The sequence below is a fragment of the Cetorhinus maximus genome, chromosome 10, assembly GCF_964194155.1.
Source record: "Cetorhinus maximus chromosome 10, sCetMax3.hap1.1, whole genome shotgun sequence".
Taxonomy (NCBI): Eukaryota; Metazoa; Chordata; class Chondrichthyes; order Lamniformes; family Cetorhinidae; genus Cetorhinus; species Cetorhinus maximus.
This window is the reverse complement of record NC_135888.1, coordinates 129556505-129582720: the sequence shown is the minus strand read 5'-3', so window position 1 is coordinate 129582720 and position 26216 is coordinate 129556505. Positions and strand designations below refer to the sequence as shown.

At 44.5% G+C, this 26216-nt stretch overlaps 1 protein-coding gene across 1 annotated transcript; it reads left to right on the top strand.

Moving 5' to 3' along the window:
* The first annotated feature begins 6532 nt into the window (after positions 1-6532).
* On the top strand, positions 6533-26216 carry LOC144686011 (magnesium transporter NIPA2-like). Its single transcript, XM_078551131.1, has 6 exons — positions 6533-6883; positions 9209-9451; positions 12326-12382; positions 19720-19810; positions 21401-21561; positions 22526-26216. The coding sequence occupies exons 1-6, from the start codon at positions 6841-6843 to the stop codon at positions 23140-23142; spliced, it is 1212 nt and encodes a 403-aa protein (XP_078407257.1). The 5' UTR covers positions 6533-6840; the 3' UTR covers positions 23143-26216.

The following is a 26216-nucleotide window of genomic DNA, read 5'->3' as shown; positions in this document are numbered from 1 at the left end:
GAATAAAAATGAAAGATCTACAGCACACTGCATTTTGTATAGTACACCCCACTCATGTTTATAGCCCAGCGTTGCTTTGGAAAGAGTTGCTGCTGACTGTCCCAGTGCTGGTTCCATCTTCCACATCAGCCTCAACCCTTTGGGGAAAAAAACACTTCCAGGAATTTAGATGCAGTAGGGGGAGAGGAAAGGGGAGGCTGTCTTGAAACAAGTGGTCGAGTGTCAGCTTGGTTCATTGGGCATCAACCCTTGCACCACTCCCTCCATGATGCCCCCTCCCTGACTTCTGAGTCAGAGATCATCCCTCTCCAGAGGCTTGAGCAAAAAATCTAGGCTGACACACCAGTATTGTAGTGTGGGAGTGCTGCTCAGTCAGAGGGGCAGTAATGAGGGAGTGCTACAATATCGGAGGGGAGATACTGGAGTGCCAAACTAACCACGAGGCAATACTGAGGGAGCGCTGCACTGTTGGAGGGTCAGTACTGAGAAAGAGCTGCACTGTCAGAGGGGAGAAACTGAGGGATTGCAGCACTGTCAGTGGGGCAGTACAGAGGGAGTACTGCATTGTTGGAGGAGATATGAGGGAATGTTACACTAACTGAGGGGCAAGGGAGTGCTGCACAGTTGGAGGGTCAGTACTGAGGGAGTGGTGCACTGTCAGAGGGGAGATAATGTGGGAGTGCTACATTGTTAAAGGAGCAGTACAGAGGTAATGCTACACTCAAAGTCTTCAGATCAGCCGCTAAACCAGACCTTGTCTGTCCTCTCAGGTAAATGGAAAAGATCCTCCCACATTACTGGAAGAAAAGCAGGGGTTTTCTTCTTGGTGTCCTGGCCAATGTTATCACTCAATCACCAAAAGAATAGGTAAACAACCCATTGACCATATTGCTGTTTGTGGGATCTTGCTGTGCACATACCTATAAAACGGCTGTGGTTGTGATGCAAGTTGGGACATCTTGAGGATGAGAAAGGTGCTATATCAGTGCAAATCTTTCATAGACTGAGGTCGAACAACAGTGAATGTGGTGGGTTATCTGACTGGAGGTGGGAGAGGCTGGTCAGCAGTCATCCCCTGTGTTTAGGGTGTCACAGTCTGAGGATATGGGATAGACCATTTAGAACTGAGATGAGGAGAAATTTCTTCACCCAGAGAGTGGTGATTCGTTACCACAGAAAGTAGTTGAGCCCAAATCATTGTATGCTTTCAAGAAGGAGTTAGATATAGCTCTCTGGGCGAAAGGGATCAAAGGGTATGGGGAGAAAGCGGGAGCAGGCTATTGAGTTGGATGATCAGCCATGATCATAATGAATGGCGGAGCAGGCTCGAAGGGCCGAATGGCCTACTCCTGCTCCTAATTTCTATGTTTACCCAGTCATCAATCAAGCACTGAGTGCAGCATTGTCTAATCCTTGCCCATGCTGAGCTAGCTGATCTTAGCCTGGGGTCTCATTCCTCATCACTTCCCAGTGTCAGAAGTCAGAACCAGGCTTGTCAGCAATTTCCCTAGTGTTTATATTCCCTAGCATTTATGTAGCCAAACAACACTGGACACTTAACTAAGGTTTCACCCATAAAAAGAAATTGGCATCATGCCATAGAAGGAGATATCAGGACAGACTGGCCAAAGACTTGGGTTTTAAGGAGCATCTTAAAAGAGGAGAAACAGGCAGAAAGGCGGTGGGGTTTAGAGAGGGAATCCGATAGCTTTAGGGCCCAGGCAGCTGAAGGCTCGGCTGCCAATGATGGTGCGATTAAAATCTGGGATGCCCAAGACGCCAGAAATAGAGGAGCACAGAGATCTCAGAGGCTTGTTGGGCTGGAGGAATTTACAGATGGGGAGGAGCCAGGTCATGGAGGGATTTGAAAACAAGATTGAAAATGTTAATATTTAGGCGTTGCTGGACAAGATGTCAAAGTAGGTCAGTGAGAATAGGTGATAGGTGAATAGGACTTAGTGCAAGTTAAGATGTGGGCACAAGTTTATGAAGAATGGAGGATGGGAGGTTGACCAAGAGAGCACTGGAATAGCCTAGTCTGCAAGTAGCATAGACATGGGCGAGGGTTTCAGCTGCAGATGGATTGAATCAGGGTTGCAATCAGACAATTTTATATAGCCAAACGATACCACACCTCAGCTCCTACAGGCAATGGTCACGATGGTGGTCCCATGGGCCATCGATCTGGTCGGGAGGAAACGACTCACGTTCCTCCGGCCTGGGTATTCTGCTGCGGGGAGGCAACTTCGCCGTCTCCGAGGTTAAGGAGGTGGTGGGCGGGCGCCTCCTCGTAGCAGACGTAATGTACAAGAATGCTCCACTCCGGTTAATTAACATGTACGCCCCGGCACAAAAGGCCGAGCGGCTGGCGGTTTTTCAGCAGCTCCCACTGCTGCTGGCGACCTCCAGACCGGTCGTTCTTGGCGGTGATTTCAACTGCATTATCAATGCAGCTGGACGATCCGGCAGGCCCGACAGCAGATTGGATACTATGTCCAGATCCCTGATGGAAACAGTAAAGGATGCCAAGCTGCACGATGTCTTCAGCAACCCTGCAGATGGAGCGCAGCGTAGATACACCTGGTCGCGGCCAGACGGGTCCATCCGTTCCAGGATAGACTTCCTGTTTGTGTCCCATGCGCTCACAGTCAGATCCACCGACCCTCAAGCCAGTGTTCTTCTCTGACTCCTACTGGCTGACTGTCACTTAGAGGAAGACCAGAGGGTTGGTAGGGGGGCATGGAAGCTGAACGTGCAACTGCTGACTCCAGAGAACATTGAGGAGCTCAAGAGGGATTACAAAGGTTGGAGAACCGTGAAACCCCTCTTTGAGTCCCTGACACACTGGTGGTGATCAAGGAAAACATCAAGATGTTTTTCATCCTCAAAGGCGTCCAGAAAGCTAGAATGGAACAGAGGAAAATGTCCCGACTCCAGAAAAACATGCAGAACCTCCTCTGGCTGCAGTCGATGGGGGTCGATGTCAAGGAGGAACTCCAAGAGGTGAAGAGCCAGCAAGCCTCACTCTTTGCCTCGGAGGCCTCCAAGATCATCTTCCATTCCAGGGTCCACTCCGTGGAGCAGGATGAGACATGCTCACGTTTCTTCTTCCAAAAGGTACACAGAGAGAGCTCTGTGATCAGCAGCCTGAAGGAAGAAGATGGCTCAGTAAAGTCATCGCAGTCTGACATTCTGAGGATCAGCAAATCTTTTTATGCCGGATTGTATGACTTGAAGCCCACAGACAGCACAGCCTCCCAGTCCTTCCTGTCCTCTATCACGGAGGTCTTAGATGACAGTACACGGGAGAGCCTGGACAAACCGCTAACTCCTGATGAACTAAGGCCCTTGAGTCCGTCGAGAAGAGTAAAACTCCCGGAAGCGACGGCTTGCTGGCTGAATTGTATTCGGCTCTGTGGGACTGAATCGGCCTAGACCTGCTAGAACTGTACAAGAGTATGCTTCTGGCCGGCAGCATGTCAGAATCCCTCATCTACAAGGTCAAGGGGGAAAGGGAGGAAATTAGAAATTGGCGACCCATTTCACTGTTGAATGTGGACTATAAGATTCTGTCCAAGGTCATCACCAATCGGGTCAATTCCGCTCTGGAATTGGTGATCCACCCTGACCAGACCTGCACTGTGCCCTGCAGGAAGATCTCTGACAGCCTTGCGCTGCTCAGGGATACGATTGCCTATGTGCAGGACAGGGGTGTGGACACCTGCCCCATTAGCCTGGATCAGGAGAAGGCCGTTGACAGAATATCGTACACCTACATGGCGGATGTGCTCTCCAAAATGGGGTTTGGGGAGAGAATTCGCAACTGGATCCAATTGCTTTACACTAACATCAGTAGCGTGGTCTCTATGAATGGGTGGGAATCAGATAGCTTTCCTATTAAATCTGGAGTCAGGCAGGGTTGCCCTCTCGTCGCTGTCCTGTTTGTGTGTTGCATAGAACCTTTTGCTGAGTCCATCAGGAGGAATCCGGGCATAAGAGGAGTGACGATCCCAGGCAGTGGAGGCACTTAGGTCAAAGCCTCGCTGTACATGGACGATGTCGCCGTCTTCTGCTCAGATCTGTTGTCGGTGCGCAGATTGATCCACATCTGCGACCAGTTCGAACTGGCCTCGGGAGCCAAGGTAAATTGTGGGAAGAGCGAGGCCATGTTCTTTGGGAACTGGGCTGACTGATCCTTTGTCCCCTTCACCGTCAGGGCTGACGGCCTGAAGGTGCTGGGGATATGGTTCGGAGGGACTGGGGCATGCATTAGAAACTGAAAGGAGCAAGTGTCTGTGGTGCAAAGAAAACTGGGCATGTGGGAGCGACGCTTCCTCTCCATTGCGGGTAAGAACCTGGTCATCAGGTGTGAGGCACTCTAGGTGTTGCTGTATGTGGCGCAGGTCTGGCCCATTCCAGACTCCTGCGCGATGGCGATCACCCAAGCCATCTTTCACTTTATCTGGAGGTCAAAAATGGATCGTGTCCGCAGGGACGTGATGTACAAGCCTCTAGATTAGGGGGGGGAAAACGTGCCCAACATCGCCTCATACTGATGACCACCTTTGTGTGTGGCTGCATCAAGCTGTGCGTAGATCCTCTGTACGCAAACATCAAGTATCACTGCGTGCTGAGGTTCTACCTGTCCCCGGTGTTGCGAAGGATGGTTCTGGCCACGCTGCCGTGGAACGCTCCAAGCAGTTGGACCATGCCGGACCACCTGTCCCTCGTGGAAAAATTTATGCAGAGAAACACCTTTGACCACAAGTCCTTCAGGCAGTGGTCGGCACGTAACGTCTTAGAGACCCTGCGGGAAAAGGAGAGGGTGGATCCTGTGGGATGGTTTTCCGAGCAGACTGTCAAAGTAATTTGGCAGAATGCCTCATCACCAGAACTTTCCAACAAGCACCAAGATGTAGCTTGGCTGGTGGTGAGAAAGGTCCTCCCCGTCAGATCCTTCCAACACGCCAGGAGTCTCACCCCCTCTGCATGTTGCCCTCAAGGTGGCTGTGGTGGGGACGAGACCATTGTTCACCTCCTTGTGGATTGTGCCTTTGCAAAGAAGGCCTGGAGAGAGATGCAGTGATTTCTGTCGAGGTTCATCCCGAGCAGTTCTGTGACACAGGACTCTGTGCTTTACGAGCTGTTCCCAGGGACACACACTGAGACAAACATCAACTGCAGCTGGAGGATCATCAACTCGGTGAAATACGCTCTTTGGTCTGCCCGAAACTTGTTGGTCTTCCAGCGCAAAGAGTTGTCCCCGACTGAGTGTTGCAGACTGGCACATTCCAAGGTCCAGGACTACGTGCTGAGGGATGCACTAAAGCTTGGGGCAGCCGTCGCAAAGGCGCAATGGGGAAAGGTCGCTGTCTAAGACCTTTCTGCCACAGTGCACCGAAGGGCTGGGAATTGTTTAGAGCCCTTCGGGCTGTACAGCTCACAATGGATGTATGCACTGAATACTAATTGTATTATAATTGTACTGAAGCACTTCAGAGTGCAACATGATGTATGCTGATAACTCCAATACCATTGTCTGGTTGTCTGTAATGACCATATTGAAATGATTGTAATATTCATTGATTGTATTGAAGCACCTCGTGATCCATGTGTAAAAGTTGAATCTGATGGCGATTTAGAAATGTTTTGTAATGTTCTTCCAGATATTTTATGAATAAAGTGTATTTTTCAAAACAAAAACAGACAATTTTACAGAGGGGGAATTAGATGATCTTGGTGACACGTGGTCAGAAGCTCATTTCAGGGCCAAACGCAACATGGAGGTTACAATCAGTTCAAATTTTAGATGGTTGCCAGGGAGGGAAATGGAAACAGCAGTCAGGGAACAGGAGTCTATGGCAGGCGTCAAAGACAAGAGGTGGCAGTGAGGTGCGGGCTGAGTGTCGCAGTTGGCCAGCTGAGTGAGTGGTCAGGATGTGTCTGTTGCCATTTGCTTCACCCGCCTCTCCAATCTAATCTTAAATGTTGACAGTTTCAGCCTCACCCACAAATCCCGGGAATGAATCTCAAAGCTTCGAAACTACTCTCTGCGAGAATGTTTCTCCTGCTTCTGTGCTAAATCAGAGAATTACACACAAATCATAGAATGATATTGCACAGAAGGAGGCCAGTCTGCCCATCGTGCTTGTGTCGGCTTTTGGAAGAGTGATCCAATTCTCCCCACTCTTTCCCCAGAGCCCTACAAATCAAATATTTACCCAAAACCCTTTTTTGGAAGTTACTCATGCGTGTGCACCGCCCTTTCAGACGGTGCATTCCAGACCACGATACGCTGAGTAAATAACTCGTCATCTTTCAGGTTATTTTGCCAATTACCTTTAAAACAATCTTACATTTAATCTTCTATCCACACTGACCCTTCAACTACTGAACCTGACCCACACCTTCAGAATTTGAAATGATCGCCCTGCGTGTAATCTGCGTTGTTCTCATGAAACATTTTTCAAATCTTTGTAATGCATTTCCTCATATCAGGTAAGACCGAAAGTTTCAACTTCAGTCAAAACCTAAAGTTGCTTTTCTCATTACTGTCTCATTTCCATGTTTATTTACCCCACATAAAGGCTGACTTTGCCGAGGTGGCCGGTTGCAGAACCAGTTTGAGGAAATTTGATGCTACGGCTGCAGCGAGTGTCAACAGAAAGGAATCATATTCCTTTAAGGAAGGTGGTTGTGACACATCAGCAAGGGGGTGGTTCTTTTAGACAGGTGCTGAGGTGAAGCACAGGGCGACTTCGCAGTGCAGCTCCCCGAGACAAAGACTAAGCTTGTTCTGTGTTCCTGTTTTAATGAGAAGCTGTACGAAGGCTTTAAACGATGGAAGAAGCCATCGTCATGGCAGAACACAACTGCTCGAAGGGTGAGTACAGCAAATCATTCAACAACGCATAGAAACGCAATGTAAATCTCTGGTCGGATAAACCAGGTTTTGGGGGCAAGTTTTGTGGAGTTTGAGAGCGGACTGTCGTTTGGACACCTGATTCTGAACTTGAGCAGACTAGGCATGGGGGGAACAATCTCTATTTGGAACTTTTGTTCAGTGGATTAATTTGTTAACTGTATTTAAAGTTGTGTAATCCCAAATTTATTGGGTTAACCTCCGACCGACACATTAAGCTGCTTGAGACGATCGCTCGAGAGTACTGAACAATTTTGTAAAAACTTTTTGTTTGTCTCCTGTTTGGGATCACAGTTTAAACAGGAGGTAGGGTGGAGGAGTGAGATTGGCTAGGGTGGAGGAGTAAATTGGGAGGGATTTCGCAGTCAGGAGCTGTGAAAAGGCAAAGTGCTGAACATTATTGATAGCAACATTCTATGATAATTAAAATTAGCTATGTCAATGGGACAAGAAGGTAAAGAGTTCACTAACTGAATGGATTGAACCCCTAATCAGGGCTGGGGAAGGGCCAGGAGAAACTTTCCACCCTGGGAGACAGAATTTGTAAGGATTTCATCTTCTGAGCAGAAATGTACAAGGTGACTAGGATTGGCAGGTTCAGTACTACTCCTGGTTTAAGAGGGGGTGTGCTCCTGGTTTATTGAGACATTATGCTAAACCCATACAGAACACATATGCCCATCCTGTGACCAATTCTGGACACCACACATTAGCAAGGTTGTCAAGGCCTTATAGAGGGTGCAGAGGAGATTTGTTAGAATGGTATCAGGGATGAAAGACTCCCATTATGTGGAGAGACTGGAGAAATTGGGGTTGATCTCTTTTAAAGTGGAGAAAGTTAAGAATTGATTTGATAGCGATGTTCAAAATCTTGAAGGGTTGTGGCCGAGTAATTAAGTGGAAACTGCAGGAGACCCAGGAACCAGAGGGCACCAATTTCAGATGATTGTCAAAACAACCAGGGATGGCTGGAGGAAAAAAAAATTATGCTGCAAGTTGGTCTGGAATGCACTGCCTGAAAGGGTGGTGGAAGCAGATTCATGAATCAATTTTAAAATGGAATTAGATAAATACTCAAAAAGAAATATTTGCAGTGGAAAAAGGGGAATCGGACTTTTTCAAAAGCTCTTTCAAAATGCCACCAGAGGCAAGATGGGTGGAATTGCCTTCTTATATGTTGTATTGTTCATGGTTTATTGAATGAAATGGTTTAAAAATACCTGGTTTAATGTAGATTGCTCCAAGTTTAAAATAGACTGCTCCTGGTTTAATGGAAGCAGTGAGTAGTTAGAAAGCAGAGCATAACATTACAAAGAGACATTGATAGATGAAGTGTGGTGGTCAGCTACAAAAATAAATCATAAAGACCATGAAATGTTAGTCTTTAAAACAATAGGGTTCTTCATGCAAATCTGTCAGTTTTTCTTAATTAATATTTACTTGTCCATATGATTGTTAATTTTGTCCCAGATTATCAATTCTAAAAGCTTTCCCACAACTGAGGTTAAACTGACTGGCCTGTAGTTGCTGGGTTTATCCTTACACCCTTTTTTGAACAAGGGTGTAGCATTTGCAATTCTCTAGGCCTCTGTATCTAAGGAGGATTGGAAAACCATGGGGTGTACTTCCACCATTTCCACTCTTCCTCATCATCTTCAGATCTTCAATCCTGGTGACTTATCAACTTTAGGTACAGCCAGCTATTCTGACACCCGCTCTTTATCAATTTTTAACCCATTCATTATCTAAATTACTTCCTACTTCACTATGACTTTGGCAGCATCTTCTTCCCTGATTTGCTCGTGGTTTAACAGGTCCAAGGAATGAATAATAGAAAGAAATTTGCATTCCTATAATGCTTTTCATGACCTCAGGACATCCCAAAGTGCTTTTTCAAGTTTAACCACTGTTGTATGAAATGTGGCAGCCAATTTGCACACAACATTGTGATATAAGGTGAAAAGCTAGAATGGTGAAGATCCAAAGTGACTTGGGGATCTAGGTAGACAGCTCATTAAAATGTCATGAACAGCTACAGAAAATAATCAAAATGACCAATGGAATGCTGGCCTTTACACCTTGAAGGCTAGAATACAAGGGGATGAAAGTCACAAAACTGAGAAGTGGCCCAGATGTTGAAGGAAACTGCATCAGCAGGACCCAAAAGAGTGAAGTGAGAAGTGGGGGTCGGGGGGGGCGGTGTTGGAAATTCTTGAAATAAGGATGAAGTGTGAAAGAAACCCTCCTGGATTCAGCTTTCTCAACCATGCTCTGCTCTCCCTACAGGATCATATGTGACATTGATGTGTCCTTCGACTTCCTGTGAGGCCTTGTGTCAGATTGTCCATGTGAAGGATCTAGCCAGCTCTTCCCTGAATGCATCTCTGGCAATGGATCCAGAGGGGAGATCTCCTGATTTTTATATTGGCCTGGCCTTGGCCATTTTCTCCAGCTGCCTCATCGGTATCAGTGTCATTCTAAAGAAGAAAGGGCTGCTGCGTTTGGCTCAAATAGGTGGTACCAGAGCAGGTAAGGGGATTGTAGTAGTTTTCACCCACCCCCTTTTTTACATCTCAGGACTGATGGAGGAAGTCCCTCTCACTTTTGTTCATAGTGTAGTTAGTTACCCCTTCAACTGGCCATAGAAGGGTCCATGCGGGCTTGTTCAGTTGGTTTCTAGACTTGCTGAGACCAGAAAAGAGAGAACTTGCATTTGTACAGCATCGATCATCATGTCAGGTTGTCCCAAAGTGTTTCAGAGAAAATTATGTACACTTTATGAAGTGTAGTCACTGTCATAATGCACGAAATGCAGCAGTCAATTAATAATGATCAGATCATCTGTGAGTCATTGAGGGATAAATATTGGTCCTGAACACTAGGGAGAACTCCCCTGTTCTTCTTCCATTCAGTGGATGAGGGATCTTTAACATCCATTTGATAAAGTGAGGCAGTCTGCTCTCACCCAAAAGATGGCACCCCCCATCAGTGCAGTGCTCCCTCTGGGCTGCCCGTCAGATGGAGCAGCATTTCCTCTGCACTGCCCCTTGGACAATGCTTGTTGCAGGTTATTGACTCGAGGTCCTCAGGAAACATGCCACTCGTGGAGGGATGAGGATAGGTCTATACACAAGATGATCTCCTCCACCTTCTGGCAATATTCACTCATACCCCTGTATTCTTGGAGGTTTCATTATGTGACCTCCTGTCCCCGTACTCTCACCATTGGTCACCCGACATGTCCATCCTTGCAGTGCCCTGTCTCCCCACAGCTAAACTGAAAGTGAACAGTCTTCTCACTACTGAACTCCATGATTCTCACTGTCAGTCAGACACTGTCATTGGTTTCTCTTCTGAATTCCCCACCATCATAGATACCAGTCTTCAGCCAATTTGAATCACACCATGTGATATCAAGAATGGCTGAAGGCACTGGATACAGCAAAGACCATGGGCCTGGACAATATTCTGGCTGTAGTGCTCCACCTAGCCAAGCTGCTCCAGTACAGCTACAACACTGGCACCTTCCTGACAAAGTGGAAAATTGTCCAGGACAAAAAGCAGGACACATCCAATCCGACTAGTTACTGCACCATCAGTTTACTCTTGATCATCAGCAAAGTGATGGAAGGTGTCATGGACAATGCTATCAAGCATCACTCAATCACTGATAACCTGTGCTCACCAATGCTAATTTTGGGTTCTGCCAGGACCACTTGGACCTCATAATAGCCTTAGTTCAAAAATAGACAAAAGAGCTGAATTCCAGAGGTGAGAATGACTGCCCTTAACATCAACACAGTATTTAACCAAGTGTGGCAGGAAGGAGCCCTAGCAAAATTGAAGCTAATAGGAATTGGAGAGTGCTCTCCATTAGCGCAAAGGGGTTGTTTGTAGGTGTTGCAGGCCAATCTTTTCAACCTCCCATGGCATCACTGCAGGTGATTCATCCTTGACCTTAGAAGAGACAATTAGCATGCAGACCACACAAGTGCCAAGCAATAATCATCTCCAACAAGAGAGAATATAACCATGTCCCCTTGATATCCAATGGCATTACCATCATCAACATCTTGGGGGTTACCATTGAACAAAAACTTAACTGGATCAGCCACACAAATACTGTGGCTATAGGAGCAGGTTAGCTGCTGGCAATTCTGTGGCGCGTCAGCTCATGACGCACCAAAGTGTTTCTATCATCTACAAGGCACAAGACAAGAGTGTGATGGAATACTCTGTACTTGTCTGGATGAGTGAAACTCCAACAACACTCAAGAAGTTAGACACCATCCAGGACAAAGCAGCTTGCCTCATTGGCATCACATTCTTCACCTTAAAGATTCACTTCCTCCACCACCGATGCATCGTGGCTGTGGCATGTATCATTTACAAGGTGCATTGCAGCAACTTGTCCATGTTTCTTTAACAGTACCTCCTAAACCCCCAACCTCTATCACCTAGAAGGACAAGGCAGCAGACACATAGGAAAAGCAACGCCAGCACCAAGATTCCCTCCCAAGTGGCACACCATCTTTTGGATCTATATCACCGATAGTTCAATGTTGCTAGGTCAAAGACCTGGAACTCCCTTCTTAACACCACATGGACGTCAGCGAATCAAGAGCCGGGAATTCTGACCCCAGCACAGTGGGTCCTGCTGCGGACGATGTGGCAAGTCAGCCAAACAATTAATTGACTTTGGCAGCCCCAAAAGATCTCACCGGCAGGCAGGACCGGAAAATCCCGCCCAGGAAAGCGGCTCTGCCACCATCTTCTCGAGGTCAATTAGGAATGGACAATAAATGTTGGTCTAGGCAGTGTTGCCAAAATTTAACAAATGAATTTTAAAAAGCCCTTCTCCGTATCTAATTTTTTAATATCTTCTAAAAATATTTGTAGAAAATTGACAGAAACACATTCTTGTTTAACACCCCTATGTTATTTTCTTAGGTGTGTTCTGGAGATTAATCCGTAATTCTTGGAAACTCTTAGACTGACCTGCTGGGTATCATGGAATAATACAGCACAGAATTGGCCCATTGCTGGCAAATACCTGGCAGTTTTTTCCTGAAAAAACAAAGAACTTGTGTTCATATAGCACCTTTCGTTACATCAGAACATCCCAAAGTGCTTTACAGCCAATGAAATGTAGTCCCTATTGTAATGTAGAGAAATGCTGCAACCAATTTGTGCACAACAAGCTCCCACAATCAGCAACATGTCAATGACCAGATTAGCTGTTTTTAGTGATATTGATCTCGGGATGAATATTAGCAGAATCGCAAGCTTTCTTTAATCAAGATGAGGTTCTCTCTAGACTGCATTTTTCTGAGCTACATGATCCGCAGTTGTGTAAGCACTGTGCCTTGACTTTGTATTTGGCCTTCTTGTTGTCTGTTCTAGGGGACGGTGGCCATGGTTACCTGAAAGATTGGATGTGGTGGGCTGGCCTTCTAACAAGTAAGTAACAAACTTGGAGAACAGGTGAATGCTACTGTCAGTGTTTACTGAAATAAGAGAAGGCCATATTCTGTTAGAGAACAATATGTCCCAGTGTGTAATCAAGAATTGTTGAAATTAATATTCCACCAAATCTTAGGCACTCTTGTTTGAATGTAAACATGTTCAAAATGCTTCATATTATACTTTCATGCTAAAGAGGAGATGTGATAGAATGGCACAAATCTCTGGTCTCCGGATCGTCGGATACTGTCCGTACGACCAAGACGTGCATTGGGACCCTGTGGAAGTTCTGATGTGCTGACCTCTGTGGAAATTGCCTGGGAAGTTTCAGCTTCCGATGGGCAATTCCCCTGCTCCCCAGGACTCCCTCCATGAACGTCTCTGACTCAGTTAGGGTCAGAAGCTTTGTACAGTTCCAATGTACTAACCTGGATAATTACCCAGGAAATGTTAGACAGAAAAAAACCTAGACTAATTCCTGAGTAACTCCAGAACTGACCCCCCAATCACTCCTTCCGACTCCCCAACTACCCCTGACCAGACCTGTACCCACCACCCGACTTGGCCAGCCCGCGACCTGACTATCCTACCCGATCCGACAACTTCCGACCCACCCTGCCACCTCACCCACTTACCTTACCCACCCTGTCACCTTACCCATTCACTCATTCATCCATTCACTGACATTCACAATGAACCTTTAAACTTACCATACAGCAGTTAGTGCCATAAAAGGGGGGTGTGCCCTGACATGCCCCTGACAGCACTGCGACGGAACTCATAGAGGGACACTGCACTCTGCAGTTCTGGTAAAGCTGGGCGTGGAAGACCCGGCATGAAACGTGGAGCAGCATCGAGGTGGGGGGAGGTTCGAGTGGAGTGGCAAGCTGAATGATTGCCTCTTCTCGGAAGAAATCATGTGGTGAATTGTTTATGATCTGAAATTCGCTGCCTGAAAGGGTGATAGGAACAGATTCAACAGTAACTTTCAACAGGGAATTGGATTAAGACTTGAAGCAAAAACATTTAAGGGTTATGAGGAAAGAGCAGGGGAATGGATATAATTGGAAAGCTTTTTCAAAGAGCCAGAACAATTGGCCAAATGGTCTCCTTCTGTAAGATTCTATGATGACTTCCTTAAAGATTCTTGATTGAATCGACTCCAGCTCCTGTGATTTATTCACCTTAGTTCTCAAACACACTGGTCACAATATGAAGACTGGCACAACTCACCTCTGCAAGACCCTCTAGTTCCATTTCCAGATCAGATAGTTTTCTATCTTCTTCTTAGCTAAATCTGAGGCAAAAAACTTATTTAGCACTTTAGCAGCCTATGTAGCATCAATTGCCCTGCTCTCGCCCATCCCGCTTTCTGTGGCTTCACTCCACCCTTCATTTTTGGCTTTCTCTTAATATAATGTTATTATCCTTCACTTCTTTTACCATATTCAATTCAAACTTTTTCTTTGTCACTTTGCCATTTTTACATGCTGGCATTCCTACTAATTAATTCTGTCCCATTTTCCTTCATGGTCTCAATCCATGTTGGGCATGATAGGCCGAATGGCCTCCTCCTGTTCTGTATTATTCTATGAAAAGTCATCTTTATTCTTTTGAGTTGTTTTGCAGTCATGTTCAACCAGGCAGAAGCCTTTATGCTGGTTACCTTCGCTTTGCACAGATGCACATTAACATATTGCATTTGGAATCGCCTCCACGAAAGAACTGAACTGTTTCTCCACTCCCCTGGTCGTATTCACAGCTGCCAGGGTCACTCTGACAAAACTTCTCCAGCGCATCAAGTTGGTTCAATTAAAAAAAAATGGCGATTTTGTTTGGGATTTTTAAGCCTCACCAACCTTTGAAAAGTCTGAAAGCCACGCTCACCTTTGAGTTGGAGATTTGATTTTCTCTATTACTTGTAATCAATCCTTGTTGGCTCTCTTACAAAGTTATAAAAGGCATCCATTAACTCTAGAAATCCTCTGCAATGATATTTAACTCTTGTAGCATTGGGTGATCTTACTGTCACATTGTATACAAATTAGGAGGCTGCTCGCCATTCAATAAGATCATGGCTGGTCTGATTGTGGCCTCAACTCCACATTCTGTATACCCCTGATAACCTTCAACTCCCTTGTTAATTAAGAATCTATCTACCTCTGCCTTAAAACTATTCAATGATCCTGCCTCCACTGCTCTCTGGGGAAGAGAGTTCCAAAGATTCACGACCCAAAGAGAGAAAGAAATTTCTTCTCATCTCCGTCTTAAATGGGAGACCCCTCATTTTTAAACTGTATCCCCTAGTTCTATGCTCTCCCACAGGGGGAAACATATTTTCAGTATCCATCCTGTGAAGTCCACTCAGGGCCTTACATGTTTCAATAAGATCACCTCTTATTCTTCTAAACTCCAATGAATACAAGCCCAGCCTATCCAACCTTTCCCTGTAAGATAATCCCCCCCTTCCCAGGGTATTAGTTGAGTGAACCTTCTCTAGACTGCTTCTAATGTATTTATATCCCTTCTTTAATAAGGAAACCAAAACTGTACACAGTACTCCAAATGTGGTATCACCAACGCCCTGTACAACTGCAACAAAACATCCTTAGTTTTATATTCCATTCCCCTTGCAATAAATGGCAACATTCCATTTGCCTTCCTAATCACTTGCTGTACCTGCCTACTAACCTTTTGTGATTTGTGTACCAGGACACCCAGATCCCTCTGTACCTCTGAGAGTTCTGCAATCTCTCTCCATAATCTGTATGTAAATTAAAATCACCTATGATTATCGCCGTACCTTTCTCACAAACTCCCATTACTTATATAAAAGCAAAATACTGCGGATGCTGGAACCACCCCATTATTTCTTCCTGTATACTCTGTCTTACAATGTGGTTACTGCTAGGAGGCCTATAAACCACTCCCACAAGTGACTTCTCACCTTTACTATTTCTCATCTCTACCCAAACTGATTCTACATTTTGACCTCTAGGACTAAGGTCATCTCTCTCTATTGTACCAATGTCATTCTTAATTAACAGAACCTTTTCCTAGCTTCCTGTCCTTCCTAAATGTCATGTACCCTTGAATATTCAGGTCCCAGTCTTTGTCATTCTGCAATTATGTCTCTGTAATGGCTATTAGATCATATATATTTATTTCTATTTGCACTTCCAATTCATCTGTTTGTTACGAATACTACATACATTCAAATGCACAGCCTCTAGTTCTGTCTTTTCACTATTTCTGTAACCTCTAGCCTTATCTGCTGGTGCTTTCAGGTTAGTCCCAATTCAGGTGGGGATTTGTGTGTGTCTGTGGGGCCTTGGAGAGGAATCATATGGTGCCCAGTGTTACGCTTGAAGCCTTCCATGATTGGTGGGCAAGGCCAGCGGTCTCATGAACAGAAGGAACCAGATTAAGATTTGCATTGGAACAGGAGGGAGCCATTCAGCCCAACAGTGCCGGTTCTGCCATTCTGTGAGATCATGATTGAACAGTGACCCAGCTTCATTTCCTTCATTACGGATAGGAGGGGGTTTAATTTAGAACAGCCCTGATTTCTCCACTTACTACCCATCCATAAATAAAGGTGTTTTTGATTTTTGATTTCCCCCTTTATAAGTGGCGGAATATTTTCTCCAACCTTTCGGGTTTGGAGTGATCCAACCCTCTCACTAACCTCACAGCAAACTCAAGGTAAAATAAGAGGGGTTTTACACATTCAAAACACAGGAAGGGGTTTCGCAATGCCCACGTCTTTTTGCATTCATACAATAGAGGGATAGGGATAGAAAGGGGTTCAGGGCAAAGACCGCGATAAAAATAAGAATTATGTATTCATGTGAGTCCAGAGTCCAGAATCTAAGTCTAATGAGGAATTCTTCTACAGAGTTTGGGTGGCTGAGGATTGGTGGTGTAAGGTTCGCTTTTCCGGTGAGTTTGATGTCCCAAGATGAAGTTGGCACACAGAGATTGAATCAGTTCTGTAGGCGATAGTACAAAACAGAGTCAGGTTAGATGGGGGCCAGTTGTCCAACCTGGCCAGAGCTTGTTTCCAAATGGCTTGCCAGTCGGATGTTAAACAGCAGACTGAATTTGGAATCTGAAGGCTATATAATTAAAGCAATTCAAACACCTCAAGTCTCGGTCATGTGACTGGGCGGTTTCAGGTCGAACTATTCTGCTAATGAGGCCTCTTGTTAAAACCCATTGTGTTTTGAGCAGGTAACTGTAGAACCATTAGCACAACATTGGAGATGAGTCACAAATACCTTTGCCTTTGTCCGTAGCTGGCTGATGCAGACGTCTCGTCTACTATCATTTGTGTTGGCTTGGCTGGAGTGTTTATACAATGCTGGCAGTGTTACATTCCAGCGGTTTGATGTGTTAGCCTTTGTCCATTTTTAAACTACTCAGAAATTTCCAGAGCTACCATCATGTGGTTAGTGGTGGCCATTTTATCAGTCCAACCATTTGTCCATTTTAGAAGAAATTAATAATTTTATAAAGTAGCCAGGGTGACGTAGATATATATATATATTTTTTTCCTTCATGTCTTTGGATCATGACACGCCTCCCCCATTGGAGAAAAAATGAATTCTATTTATTTTTTTAATATATATGTAGTCTTAAGAAGGAAAGAGAGGAAGTGAAGAAGTATACATGCATTCTCTCATTTATACTGGCACGTCAGACACACAGCAAGCAGGGGAAATGGCAGTTCCCTGCTGCATTGTATTTTTATGATTTAAACCCCGGACAGGGTGTCCACAAGGACCTTGTCTGGCCCTGGGATTTGGGAAGGTTTAGGTGACTTGGGAGGATTTGAAATTCATCTGGAAAAGTCTTTTCAGTGCTGGAGTTCTGACTTCCCTCTGTTGGGGGTCAGGCATTCCAACCTCCTGATTAAGTATCTTCGAAAGGGTCTGGGAGTTTTACAGGGTGGTTAGCACTCAAGGGTCAAGTGTATCCCCTGCTATCAATATCCTGGGGGTTACCATTAACCAGGAACTGAACTGGACCAAGCATATAAATGCTGTGGTGACAATAGCAGTTCAGAGGCTTGAAATTGTGTGGGAAGTAACTCACCTCCTGCCTCCCCAAAGCCTATCCACCCCCTACAAGCTGCATGTCAGGGGTATGATAGAATATCGTCCATTTGTCTGAATGAATGCGGCTCCAACAACATCCAGGACAAAGCAGCATGCTTGATTGGCACCCCATCCACCACCTTAAAAATTCACATTGGCAGTGTGTCTACCATCTACAAGATGCACAGCAGCAACTCACCAAGGCTCCTCCAACAGCACCTTCCAAACTCGTGACCTCTAGCATCTAGAAGGACAAGGGCAGCAGATCCGTGGGAACACCATTGCCTGGAAGTTCCCCTCCAAGCCACATATAATGCTGATTTGGAATTATATCGCCATTCCTTCACTGTTGCTGGATCAAATCCTGGAACTCCCTTCCTACTTACACCACACGGACTGCAGCTGTTCAAGAAGGCAGCTCACCACCACCTTCTCGAGGAGAATTAGTGATGGGCAACAAATGCTGGCCTAGCCAGCAATGCTCACATCCCATGAAAGAAATTTTTTAAAAAAGCATCAACTGCTTTTTTCTCGTCGAGATTTCCATACTTCCACTTTTTGTGTGAAGAATTGTTTCATAACTTCCCTGTTGAATTGATTTATTTGGGTTTTTATAACCTCGGCAATCCTTGGGTTTTTATTTGTTATGTTTGAGTGGATCATTTGTATCAAGGGTTGAAATGCTGATGTTTATGCATTTGGCTTGCAGATCATTTAACATGACGTAAATCTTATACATAGCTAAAAGAAAGGAGCTTAAATTCATTGAATTGATATTCTTGTGAATTGTTTTTACGCCTAATCTAAGGCATGTCTAACCGGAACTGAAAGAGTCAGTTTGAATTCAATGCAAAGTTGCATAGCACTAGTGCTGGATGCTACAATGAGAGAGTGAACTAACAAATCCTTTTAATTTCCCCAAATTTGATCACAACAATCGGTAACCAAATCTACTGAATGTCACTAGTTTTAGCGACTTATTTCTTAGTCTGCACTAGTAACCAACTTTGTGGCAGAAGGCACTTTGGATATTGCTAGTTATCCTGCTAAGATGTTGCATGTATTTCCCGTAGACTCGACTATTCCACTGGTGCCTTGCTATCCTCCTGTCTTCCACCCCACATAAACATCTGCTCATCTAAAACTGCTGCCTGAATCCTAACTCACACCATGTCCCGTTCACTGATCAACCCTGTGCTCTCTGATCCACATTGACTCCTGGTCCGGCAATGCCTCAATTTCAAAATTCTCATCCTCCTTTTCAAATCTCTCCATGTGCACGCCCCTCCCTATCTCTGTAATCTCCTCCAGCCCTACAACCCTGAGAGCTCTGTACTCCTCTGGTTTTTTGTGTATCCCTGATTTTAATTTCACAACTGATGGTGGCTGTGCCTTCAGCTGCCTGGGTCCTGAGCCCTGGAATTCCTTCCCTAAATCTCTCCACCTCCTTACCTCTCTCACCCCCTTTAAGACGTTCCTTAGAATCCACTTGTTTGACTAAGCTTTTGGTCATCTGTCCTAATATCTCCTTATGTGACTTGGTGTCAAATTTTGTTTGGTACTGCTCCTATGAAACACCTTGGAATGTTTTACTATATTCCAAGGGCTATATAAATATAAGTTGTTGTTTAGAAAGTACTTAAAACTCTAAGGAATGCTGTGGCGACTAGAGCAGGTCAGTGGATGGCCATTCTGTGTCAAGTAACTCCCCTGATTCTGGGTAGGCTCTTCACCACCTACAAGACACAGATCAGGACTGTGTTGGAATACTCTCCACTGGACCAGATGAGTATAGCTCCAACAACACTTGAGAAGAGCAACACCATCCAGGACAAATCAGCCTGCTTGATTGGCACCCCATCCACCCCTTAATATTCACTCCCTTCACCCCTGGTGAACGGTGGCAGCAGAGGATGTACTGCAGCAACTCACCAAGGCTTCTTCGACAGCACCTCTACCATTTATAAGGACAAGGAAATATATCACCATTCCTTCACTGATGCTGGGTCAAAATCCTGGAACTCCATCGTAAAATGTTGTAGGTGTACCTACACCATGTGGACTGCAGCGGTTCCACCTTCTCAAAGTGAAACTAAGGATGGCAATAAATGCTGTCTTGCCCATGTTGCCTACTTCCGCAAAACAATTTTTCTAAAGATATAAAAAGGTGGCACTGCATAAATTAAGATATTTTATGTCAAACAATGTACTAATTCAGAGTCTTGTCTCTTCCAGTGGGCATTGGAGAAGCAATGAACTTTGCTGCATATGCATTTGCTCCTGCAACAGTTGTCACTCCGCTTGGAGCGCTCAGCGTCCTGATCAGGTAGGCCCAACCAGCCAAAAATGGCGCAAATGCAATCCTGCCTTTTTAGAATTTCCATTTGTATTCCCCCCATCTTCTCCATTTTCCACCCACACCTCTCTCCTGATGGTTCTGACCCCTTGCTAGGTTTCAGGTCCACAACAGCGCATTGCCATCCGATATCTCAAAGGGCCATTGCTGCGTAACATCTTTAATTGTGGCCCAATACCAATTTGTGTTTGGTTATTCTCCTCTTGGAACATTTTACTATTGTAAAAGATGTTTATACAAGTAGACTGTGAATGTTGCAGGAAATCCATTGTGGGAGCCATCGCAGACAAGACAACCAACTGATAAGGGATGGACGATAAATTCTGGCCTTGCCAGCAACATCCATGTTTTTAAAAAAATATTCGTTCATGGGATGTGGGCGTCGCTGGCTAGGTCAACATTTATTACCCATCCCTACTTGCCCTTGTTCAGGAGGCATTTAAGAGTCAACCACATTGCTGTGGGTCTGGAGTCACATGTAGGCCAGACCAGGTAAGGATGGCAGATTTCCTTCCCTAAAGGACATTAGTGAACGAGATGGGTTTTTACAACAATTGGCAATGGTTTCATGGTCATCATCAGACTCTTAACTCCAGATTTTTATTGGATTCAAATTTCACCATCTGCCGTGGGATTTGCACCCACAGGATTACCCTGGGTCTCTGGAACAGTAGTCCAGTGACAATGCAACTATGCCACCACCTCCCTCTGTCCTGAGGATGAATTGAAAGATACAGACAGCTGTCATCTTAATCCGTAATTTTACCTCTCTCTTTGAAGGGGTAAATTTCCTCAATAAATGGGTGTAGTGTGCATCTTGGAGGGTTAAATTAAAGGAAATTGAATTGGATGGGGAAAGCCTGTTATTGATCCTACCATCTTTCTGTTTTCTAGCACCCTAAAACAGGCTTCTGTGTAATGACGTCTTCAGCAGTGCAGCGCTCCCTCAGTGCTGGCCAGGGCCTGAGAGTGGGGGAGGTGTGTACGAGGTCCAATTAGTTTCTTAGGTACATTTGTTTTAAAAAAAGACTCTCACAGCACATTCACTTCTTGTCATAAAAACTGAACCACGCTAGCATGATATCAGCAATGGATGAATAAAAATTGCAAACATTTGAAATACATGGAGGCTATGATTTAGCATGAAGAGCTCAAAGTAAAGAAAACTGGGTAAATCTTGAAAGGAGGAAAAATACCATGCATGATTGAGGGGGAGGGTTAGCTGGGGCCTGGAAACGGGAGAAGTACCAGGGCCCACAATTTCTCTTCTTGGCGCTGGTACTTGCCCATTCGTGTAGAAGTGATAAGAATGGCTGCAAATAAGTCAAACTTTCCCTGAAGTACCTTTATCAATAATTTCCCTTCTGTCCCAACTCACCCCCCCAACATGTTACAGTCCCATCACACAACACCCCAACTCTATACTCTTCCACCACCCCCCACCTTTTCCACACCAAACTGGAGATGGCCTAGTTGTTTGTTTATTCCAGTAAGAAGTTTGGAATCCCTTACTATTGCTTTCCTTATTCTCCCTTCCTCCCTCTCCATCCCCATGTCTAGTGCTGTGTTGTCTTCCTACCTCCTGCAAGAGAGACTGAATCTGTTGGGGAAATTGGGGTGTGTGTTCTGCATTCTGGGGTCAACCGTCATGGTGATTCATGCACCTCAAGAGGAGGAGGTGAAAACACTGGAAGAAATGGCACTGAAACTCAAAGAACCAGGTTAGTTTTGGGACAGATGTGGGGTGGGGGGGGGGCTACACTTACTTATAAATTCATGCATGGGGTGTGGGTGTCGCTGTGAGGTTGGCATTTATTGGCCATCTATGATTGCCTGGTGGTGGGTCATCTCCTTAAACCATTGGTAGATACAAACTGAACTTGCTGGGCCACTTCAGAAGGCAGTTAAGAGTCAACCACATATAGGTCTAGACCAGGTAAGGGCGGCAGGCTTCCTTCCCTCAAGGGACATTGGTGAATTAGTTGAGTTTTTACAGTCCGACAACTTCATGGTCACTTTTACTGATACCAGCTTTTTAATTTCCAGATTTTTAAAAAACTGAGTTCAGATTCTCAAACTGCTCTGGTAGGATTTGAACTCACTTTCTTGGGATTATTAGAGCATAAGAAATAGGAGCAAGAGTAGACCACACAGCCCATCAAGCCTGCTCCACCATTCGGTATGATCATGGCTGATCTTTGGCTTCAACTTCAATTCCCCGCCGGCTCCCCATGTCCCTTGATTCCCTAAGAGACCAAATACCTGTCTCCCAGCCTTAAACATATTCAACTATGGCGCATCCACAACCCTCTGGGGTAGAGAATTCCAAAGATTCACAACTGTTTTGAGTGAAGTAATTTAGTCCAATAAGTAACCACTACACTACTAGAGCCCTTTACTTTCCTCTTAACCTGTGGGACACCTAACCTGGTCTGCCAGCTGTTCACACTCAAGGGCCTGAAGGTGTTCAATTCCCCAAGGCTCCCCCCTCACTGAGCACAAAAATAAAATAAAACCCTGTCAATTTTTAAAGCCACAATTTCTCCCTGGGCAGGAGATTGGGGGATGGGTGGGAGAGTGGGAGATGGGAAATTGGAGGATGGGTGGGAGAGTGGGGGATGGGAGAAGTATGGCATGTTCACACTAGGCAGGCAAGGTTAATGAATGAATGTTTTGTGCCTGCAGGATTCCTGGCGTTTGCTTGCCTCTTATTGATCACAGTGCTCCTCCTCATCTTCTACACGGCCCCCAGACATGGACAAACCAACGTCCTGGTCTACATTGCCATCTGTTCCCTCATCGGTGCTTTCTCTGTCTCCTCTGTAAAAGGGATCGACATTTCCATCCGAGGGTGCTTCGCCAATCTCCCAGTGCATAAACACCCATTAACCTGGATTCTCATCTTCTCATTGCTGGCCTCCATCATCACCCAGATCAACTACTTGAACAAATCCCTTGACATTTTCAACACCTCAGTGGTCTACCCTATTTACTATGTGTTCTTCACCACTGTAGTTATCACCACCTCTGTCATCCTGTTCAAAGAGTGGTACAGCATGTCTGCAATCGACATTGTAGGCACAATCACTGGCTTCGGAACCATCACTCTTGCTGTCTTCATGCTTCATGTCTTTAAAGACCTGAATTTCAGCCTGAAGAACTTGCCAAAGACACTCAAGACACAAGAGGGAGTCAGCGTCACTCCTATGCTGAAATTAGATGACAAGCACATCCTTATAGAAAACACAGACAATGCAGTGTTCACTGAAGAGAAACCCAGGGTCTTTGTTATTTATGGGTGAAGGTTTTAGTTTTATAGACAATCTTAAAAAAAAGAGTGCTACTACGAGAGCCAGACTCAGGCAGACTATGAAACTATTTAGTGTTTTGATGCAGTGCCTCGACGTGTGAATACACTGGTTTATTCCCTGTGCCCAATGACCCAGAAATTTCACTGGTGAAAGGTCAGATTATTCAACAGGATTTCAATTCAGTTCCAATCCAGAAGCTACGTTACAGTTTGAGGTGACAGCTAATCATAGTCCGAGTCTGATTCACAACGATTCCCTCAAATCTCTTACACTTTACAGCCCTTTGTGACCTGTGCAAAAGCATCTTGCATTTTAAATGGTGGGATTATATCAATGATCAGCTCTACTCTGTCTCTGGTCAGGATTGGATGCTTGAATGAAGTGCCAGTATCAGACCAATCAGCCCTGCAGTATAAATAACCATTCTTGGGTAATGGGAAACTCTGATTTACCCAGTTTACTTGTGAAACTAGCCCATTTTTCATTTCATTTCTATCAAAAAAAATGCAGTTTTAAAGTGCAATTTTTTTTCCTGCTGTCGGAGATGATATGTTGACTTGTCAACGAGTCTCGTCTTTGGATCCTATTACACTATTTGCTCATGGCTGGTTTTAAGTTCATGAAAAAGTCATCTTGTGCTGTTAGCTCATCTTAATCGAAGAGGTGGTACATGTTCACCTTAATACTCCAGGCTAGGGAGGGAAGAACCACTATTGTTCCTGCTGCTGATCACTATCCAGCATGTAAAGAATGTGTGTGTTTATGTAAATGCCACGTGAGGAAAGCATTGGATTTGGTCTGACACCTACACAAGAAGCTGGAAAGCATCGTCCAGGGTTGGACTTAGCCCCATAAACCGAGAGAGCAACAGGTAGTACTGCATTCCCTCAGTAGTGCATGGCTGTATCAGCCGAGGTGAAACCCTGGAGTAGGGCTTCAACTCACAACCTCTTCACTGACAGTGTGGGAGTGCTATCCACCGAGCCAAGACTGACATATTGTCGAGCTATGTCAAGCCAATGCACGCCTGCCTTTTCTCAACCCTCTAATTCGTGTCTTGATTTAGGACACTTCCATATAGTCACTGCGTGTGGAATAGCTCAACAAGTGATGCACCCCTTTCGAAGTAAATTGGCTTTCCTCACCAGTGATATTTCATTCAATCTCAGTACCATCAGAGGTTGGTGTACCAAAATATTATCAGGGCTCCAAGGCTTAGATTACAAGGAAAGATTACATAATCTAGGTTTGTATTTTCTGGAATATTGAAAGTTAAGGGGATGATTTGATTGAGGATTTTAGGATTTTGAAAGGATTTGATAGAGTAGATAGGGATTCTAGGATGAGAGGACAAAATGTTAAAATTAAGCCAAGGAGGGAAATTGAGAAACACTTCTTTACACAAAGTGTGGTAGAAATGTGGAACTCCGTCCAACAAAAGCAGTGGAATTTAACTCAATTAATATATTTAAATTTGAGATTGATTAGATTTTTACTAGACAAAGGTATAATAGGATAGGGAGCCAAGGCAGGTAGATAGAGTTAGGATAAAGAACAACCATTATTTTATTGAATGCAGGAACAGGTTTGAGGGCTGAATGGCCTCATTCTGTTCTTATGTTCATTCCTGCAAGTAATTGTTCCAATCTTGGTCACACTTGACTGTACAATTGTCTTGGTCCATTTCAGATTTCTTGAAGTTACTTTTAAATTCTTATTGTTGATTTGTCCCATGTTGAACATGGGAAGATAGAATATCAGGTGAAGAATCTGTATACTTTTTGTGATTGTGTGAAAACTGAGTTCTTAACAGTTCCTTCAAGGCTCAAAGACTAAGGGGATTTTAAAAAAAAAATCATTCTCTGGATGTGGGCATCACTGGCAAGCCTTGCATTTATCACCCAACCTTTGTTGCCTTGAAGTTGATGGTGGGTCTTTTTCTTGAACTGCTGCATTCCGCGAGATGAAGGTGCTTCTGCAGTGATGTTGGGCATTTTGTATGAGTTTAACCGGGAGTCAAACTTCCATCTGCTATAATTCAGTAGGGAACAGTGGCCAGAATTTGCCCGCAAACAGCATCTAATTTTTCTATCCTTAGCCATTCCTGGGATGCAATGCCTGTAAATATCATTCATTTATTTCAGAATATCCCCTGATATTAGCGCTATAGTCACAAAGTCTCGGTGGGTCATTGGGCTAGCTGGTAATATTCAGACCAGGAAGTCCCCAAGTTCTATCCCTGGGCTGGCCTGAGTTAGCAAATCTCAGTCAGCGTATTGGACTGGGAAGTAAAAGTCAGCCAGGGTTTCTGGTCTTGATCACCATCCATAAAGAAGGGGGACTTGCACCCATAGAGTAAAGAACATTGGTAAATGCAGGAAACGATTTAAAGGCATAAGGACTTAGTAGCAAAGATAAGCAAAAGACTGCAAATGACGGAAATCTGAAAAGAAAACAGAAAATGCTGGAAGATCTCAGTAGGTCAGGCAGCATCTGTTCATGGAGGCAAAAAGTAATTGATCTGAAATGTTAACATGTTTCTCTACCCATAGATGCTGCCTGACCTACTGTGCATTTCCAACATTTTCTTCTTCTATTGATTTTCAAGTGTAGTTCTGGTTTTGAATGTGAACTCCGTTCTGTCGGGCACCAACTTTGATCTCTGTTCCAAAGGTCCCTCAATTCCGTTCCAGATTCTGCAATGTGGATCTATATTTGCATATACACTGGGGAAAATATTTTGATCACTTTCAATCCTTAGTAAATGAATACACCCTGAAAGGACAGCATATTGGAACAAGGTGAAAACAGTCCAGTTTGTATTTTTCTATTTTATATATATTTTTGTAACATCATTTTACTTATTGTTTTTGTAAAGGTGAATTATATGTCTCTGTTAATGCATTATGATTCCTTCAGTGCGGAGTGTACTTAACAGCTGACTTAAAGTCAAACAGAAGCAAGCCATAAATGGAGCAGCCACAACAAATGTTTGACACTATATTGTTAAAAGTTTCTAGAATAATAAAAATCAACTATAATGTTTAAATTTTCACATGAATTTA